Source organism: Phoca vitulina, unplaced genomic scaffold (genome assembly GCF_004348235.1).
Source record: "Phoca vitulina isolate PV1807 unplaced genomic scaffold, GSC_HSeal_1.0 scaffold6, whole genome shotgun sequence".
Classification (NCBI taxonomy): Eukaryota; Metazoa; Chordata; class Mammalia; order Carnivora; family Phocidae; genus Phoca; species Phoca vitulina.
In genome coordinates, this window is record NW_022589709.1 from 14,494,176 (window position 1) to 14,500,437 (window position 6,262).

Here is a 6,262-nt window from a genome sequence, read left to right on the forward strand (position 1 = left end):
AAGAAAGAAAGAAAGAAAGAAAGAAAGAAAGAAAGAAAGAAAGAAAGAAAGAAATTGGAGGGGTTAAAAAAATCCAAAACATGACCTCTGTCCTCAGGGACTAGCTTTCCAGACAGAGGATGAGCTACACATATCTAAGACAGTAAGACACAAAAGCCTGCCAATCTGCATGGGCATCCCCAGCTAGGGCCCGGTAAACAGAGCAGGAAAAAGGGACTATCAAACATGAATTGGTCCCCCTCAAGCTGCTGAATGCTGCACACACCATATCTCCTTTAATTCTTTTAACAATCCCACGAGGGTATTTGCTGTTAGCGTCTCTATTTTACTGATGAGGAAGCTGAGGCTCAGAGAGGTTGTAGTAACAAAGGGAAGGTCACCAAGCCAGCACGTGGTAGAGCCAAGATTCCAACCAAAGTGTCTGACTCTAGAGCTGACTGGGAGGTGTCTCCGAAGGGGACCCAACCTCTCTGCTTCAGTAGAAATTGCACCTGGCCATGGATCCTTTGAATAGGATAGTTGATGACTAAGATCCATCCCCAAATGACTCCATGGTCCATGGTCAGTTCACTTGATATTTTCTCTCTGGGGAAATTAAGGTGCCCAGGATTTGAAGGGCATCCATCTGAGTCTGTTGGGGATGGGACTTTCTGGATCACAGATTCCCTTTAATCTCCTCATCCTACCATCGTTTTTCTTCCTTTTCTTTTTCTTTCTTTCTTTCTTTTTTTCTTTCTTTCTTTCTTTTTCTTTCTTTCTTCTTTTTCTTTCTTTCTTTCTCTCTTTCTTTCTTTCTCTTTCTTTCTTTCTCTCTCTCTCTTTCTCTCTTTCTTCTTTCTTTCTTTCTTCCTATGTCCGAAGAAGGAACCTGTCCCAGTGCTGCAGATGTGTCCCAGGGTCTGGGGTCTCCAAGAAGGAGGTTCTCCCTTCCCCCAGCTCAGGCAGATGGCCGTTTTCCCGAATCACCCTTGACCCATCGCCCATCTCCCTGCATTAAGGGGGGATTTGCCCATGGATTCTGCTGTTGCATAGTTGTTGTATAGTTTTTCTCACACTGAAGATGGGGCCTGTCTGGGCCTCTCAGTCTGTTCCCAGGATCCTCTCACCAATTCTCAATATTTTCTCCTTCCTTTAATTGAGCTAACATGCCACTTTATAGCATCTTGGCAAATTTCACCTTCTTGCCCTAACTTATTTGGTCTACATTTAAGAAAAATACTTCAAAAGTCAGTTGTCCCAACCACCTTTGCACCCACAGTGCTGAAACCTAAGTTTATTGTGACCTTTTGGAGGAAAGAAGAACAAAAACAAGATACACACAAAGCAGCAAATAACAGGATCTGTGGGCTATGCGTTTTTCATGCCACACCCGATTCTACATCTTCACATCTCTCTTCTTTAGGTGGAGGGGGAGCAGTGAGGCACTATGTAGACCCCAGATGTCTATGTGTCCCAGGGAGCCCCATTCCACCACTAGGAAAAACAGAAAGTTGACTTAAATGACCTCTAAAGTCTTGACTTTAAAATCTCATCTTTACAACCATCTGGAGTGTCAACTGAATTCCATCCCAGCCTCCAGGGATGGGGCTGTTAGAAGATCAGATGTCCCTTACAAGACTTCCTATCCCTTGAACAGGGATGGAGAGTCCCCGAGACGTGTGGCTTGGGATCTGCCCAAGCAGATGTGTGACCTGTGGTCCCCCCAGCAGATGACCAAGCACCGGGGTCCTTGAGCGGCCCCTCCAGGGCTGGAAGGAAGGACAGTGACCCTCTCATCTCAGGTCTGCCACAAGCTTGGCCTCTGACCCTGCTGGCAAAACTCTTCCTCTTAGGGGCCTCAGTTTACCTAGCTGTCTCAACCGATCACAACCTGGAGCTTGTAGCAGTTCTCCCGCCTGCTTCACAAGACCCTCCTAAAGCTCCAGCGAGACTCTGTTCTCCGCAAGGGCTTGAGGAGCCCTTTTTCAGGTCATAAGCAATGACTGCCCAGATGTTCATCCTAGCCTTCTCCAGCCCTCCTGCCCTGCCTTTGCTTTCTCCCACGCCCAGGACTCCATTCACCCCTTTCTAGTAAGCAGCCTCGATCTCATTCGTGGTTACAGCAGTTCTGAGTCTCTGAGCATGGACTTTGAAGCCAGAAAGGCGTGACTGGAATCCTGCCTCTGTCGCATGTAGTCCCTGGGGCTTTGGGCCATTTAACCTCCTGGAGCCTACTTTGCAGCTGAGCCAAGAGGACAGCGATACTGGAGAGTGTTAAATGGGACAATGCCTACACAGCGCAAACTAAAGTGCTGGCACTTAGTAGGTGCACACCCATCTGAGGGCCTCCCTTCTCCCCAGAACTCATCACCAGGGACACTCAGGCATGTGCATCTACATAGCGCTCGCTTAATTGGTAAGGCTGCCGTGGGATTGGAAGGTCCACTGCTCTATTTTACACCTCTCGTGTTCTGCCCGGACCCCTTCTTCAAGCCTCTGCTCAGCCCGCCAAGGGTTGCCAGCCTCACCATCAACAAAAGAGCAAGGCTCACCTTCCTGAAATAGTCTGCAAGGCTGTCGGGGTCCCAGGCCAGGACATCTGAGCGAAAGGGCACGTTCTTCAATGCCATGGCTGCTCTCCCGGGACAGAACTCACAAGCGGAGCATGGATGCTGCACCCATGGACAGAGAACTCCAAATCCACAGCGTGGAGGTGTCCTTGGCTCTTCCAACTCCAAGTTACCTTCTGGAACCCCGTTGTTGGAGCACACGTCTTTTTTGCTGTAACCAGATCCCAGAAAGCAACGGCTTCCTCTGCGAACAAATATGGTCTCTTCTCAGAAAACGACTCAGCAAGTTTCCTTTACCACTTCCTCTGCTCAGCTCTAAATATGTAAACAAGGAAGCCCAGCTCTGGGGGCTGGAGAGGTAGAGAGAGCGATGGAGTTGGTAATCTCCCCCTGGTCCTGGCCACCCCCGCCCCACAGGAGGGACAGTGAAGGGGACTTAGACTCCAGTGTGAGCCCGAGTGTGTTTCCATTAAAACTCCTGGCACCCAGATATTTATACTGCCGTCCTGCTTGGCTGGGTCTTCGCGGATGAAAATCTATTTTGACAGTTGACCTCAAATACACATAAGCTCCCACATCAGCAAACTGTGGGGTAAGGAGTATAGCCTTTTAATGCTTTCCAATCATCTCTCAGTCTCTCCCAAAAGGATAAAGTTGACATTCCTTCAGCCGCCGCCTCCGTAGAGTTACCAGAGGATTCTCGGGGAGTGAGCCGGGCACCCAGGGCTGAGAAAGGGGCTGCATCGGGCAGACCCCGGCTTCACTTCTGATGCGATTGTTTCCATCCTGTGCAACCTCACACGAGGGCTTAAAATGGAGGAGTCTCAGTTTCCATATCCATAAAACAGGAAAACAGGAATTGTCTCGTATATGCGCAAACCTTAGATGCAGTTAACTAGACAAACTTAAAGAAAAAAAATCAAGAGCACACAAATAGCGACTGCTGCTGATGCTGCCACGGGCTCTATCCGCTGTGGTTTCCCCCATAGATTCTAGTCACCATTGACTCCTCCATATCTTCTACCCGAAGAGTACATTCTCTGGAGCGGTCCTGTGGCAGGACATGGGCATCTGCTGCTCTCTGGGCTGGTCTCAGAGCCTCGCACTTCTCACAGTATGAGCACCTCGTTGGCAGAGGGCAAATCCAGTGTATAAAAGCAAATACATTTGTGCAAAGCCGCAGTCTCTAAACACAGGTTCTCCACTTCGGCTAATGCTCTGCGCGCCCGCATACACACACAGCCCTCAGTTCTGATGCTTGAGGAAAGCACCAAGCTCTGTTGCACTTACTAAGTGACACAACCTTGGTCCCAGAGGAGGTCAGTTCTTGAAGCCTTTCCGAGGGTAGCTTTGGCCACGCAGAGTTCCCATCTTACGCACAATCTAAGGAGCCCCACTGACACTGTTCCAGCCTATAGGGGTTCTGCATTTCATTCCAGGCCCAGCACCTGGGAAACAGCCCACAGAATGTGGTGCCAGGGGTGCTGGGGGCACCAGTCATCAATCGAGGCCGCCCAGCCAAGTGCTCTCTCCAGGGCCTGGGAGCTCTCAATAACTAACTGTGCTGTTCAAAAGCTCTGCCACTGGGGGGAAGAGGTCACTTGGCGTTTCAAATCACCGGAATAGTGGTCGATGACAAAAAGCTATTTGAAAAGAGAAGGATAGAGAGAAATCACTTCCGGGCAGGGTAGTCAAAGAAGATGTCGCGGGGGGCGCCTGGGTGGCTCAGTGGGTTGAGCGTCTGCCTTCAGCTCAGGTCATGATTTCAGGGTCTTGGTATCGAGCCCTGAATCGCCTTGGGCTCCCTACTCAGCGGGGAATCTGCTTCTCCCTCTCCCTCTGCCCCAACTCTACGTTCGTGCCCCTGCTCGCTCTCTCTCTCTCTCTCAAATAAATAAATAAATAAAAGCTTAAAAAAAAAAAACAAGAATATGTGGAATTAGCTGGAATTGAAGCAGGGCCTTGGAAAATGAAGCAGAGGAAGGACATTCTGGACCTGTGGGTGTGTGTGGCGTGCACTTTGTGAGCAAACAAAACACACAGCACCGGTGGAAAGGAATATTTAAGATCATTCTTACAAGTAGAAGCATTTTTTTTAAATGATGTTCACTCCCACTCAGGAGAATAAATACCTACAGAAACACAGAAATTGAATTAAGGTATAGCTAAAAATTAGGTTCCTTTGAAAGAACTCTCCAACAAATGTGGCCAAGATGGACAATCCGTGGAGCCCATTTAGAAGAGAGACACGGCAGGTAAGAAATGTGGATGATGGTGATGATGGAGAGAAGACTCATCACGGGTGAAACCCCCAGAGTCCTTCCCATGTGCCAGGGAGTAGGCTAAAAACTTGCCACTAATTGTCTTATTTAATTATTCACACTATCACCTCTCCTATTTTACAGAAGGGAAAGCTGAGGCTCAGAGAGGTAAAACTACTTGCTGCCTTGCACCCAGCAAGTAGGTCGTGCAGCCAGGTCTCATCTGGCGCCCGGCCTCTCTGGGTCCAGGGCCCCTGTCCTTCCCTCTCTGTCACCTCAAGGCTCTGAGATGTTACATAAATCACCCAGGTGGAGTAGGGATTCAAACCCAGCTCTGTCTCCAGACCCTGTGCTCTGTCCTACTCTGTCAGCCTCCTTTCCATGAAGAGCAAGGGAGGTTGGCAATCTGGAGAAGTTACAAAAAGGATCCAGCACTTTCTATGAGGCCTTTGGCACCCCCTCCCCATATGACCACAGGCCCACTCCTCAGAAGGGCTGCTGAACAGACAAGAACAGGCGACTCGAGGGGAAGTGGGTTGCCTCAGGCCTGGAGACTTTCCTCTTCCTCAGTCCTCGGTGATTTCCCAACACTCACGAATTTCACATCTCCTGTCTCTGGCCCGGGGTTCCAGAAGTTCTGGGGGCAGGGCCAGTTCATCTCCGAGAGAGGCTCAGGATGCCAGAAGGACCATAGTGATCCTATGCAGGCCGGCTCTCTTGGCCCAGCCTCAGGCTCCTTGCCTATGAAATGGAGAGTCATAATAGCAGCCCCTGGGTACAGCCCACCACAGAGGGGATGCTGCAGCAATGAAGGCCGGGCCAGCTCACACCAATCCTCTTATGGGCATCAGTCTTGGCTTCAAGCATGAAGCAGAGCAGAGAGAGGGGCAGGTAAGGTGCAGTGATGTAAAGCCATGGCCTGGGTGGGAATGCCCTCTCCCTCAGCAGGTGGAGAAAGCCAGGACTCGTGAAGGAGTCAATGGAAATGTTAGCAGAGTCCTTCTCAGGCTTTGGGATATTATCTCCAGATTAGGAAGGGGCAAAGTCTCAGCATACAGTAAGAACGACACGCTGGTATAGGGAACAGGGGCTCGCGGGATAGGAATTTTACATGTGGCATCAATGAGCTTGTGGACAAGAAAGTGATACTTGGAGGGAGTGAGGTGTCAGAGTTTTCGATCTTAGGGACTAAAAGCAGATGTAGGAATTGCACACTGCAACCCAGAGTGGGAGATCTCCCTCCTTTCCCCCTGCCTCACCCCACCCCATCTGGACTTGAAGCCCCCTCTCTTCCCCCTGACCCACTGCAGAATGAGGTGGGGAGATAACTGTTTTCTTCACAGCTAATTTGAGGGGTGAGAAAGATAAGCAATTCATTAGAAGAGACTTGGAAGCTGCAGCTTTTGCATGTGGGGTGGGGGCAGGGTCTGGGGACTTGTCATGGGACCCCAA

General features: G+C 50.0%; 1 protein-coding gene across 1 annotated transcript in view; it reads right to left on the reverse strand.

Moving 5' to 3' along the window:
* Positions 1-2,951, reverse strand: part of LCP2 (lymphocyte cytosolic protein 2) — a 46,489-nt gene extending 43,538 nt beyond the window's left edge. Inside the window, exon 1 of the mRNA XM_032403696.1 lies at positions 2,532-2,951. Coding sequence (XP_032259587.1) covers positions 2,532-2,609 — 78 coding nt within the window. The 5' untranslated portion in view covers positions 2,610-2,951. The remainder of the gene's footprint in view (positions 1-2,531) is intronic.
* Positions 2,952-6,262: the final 3,311 nt, after the last annotated feature.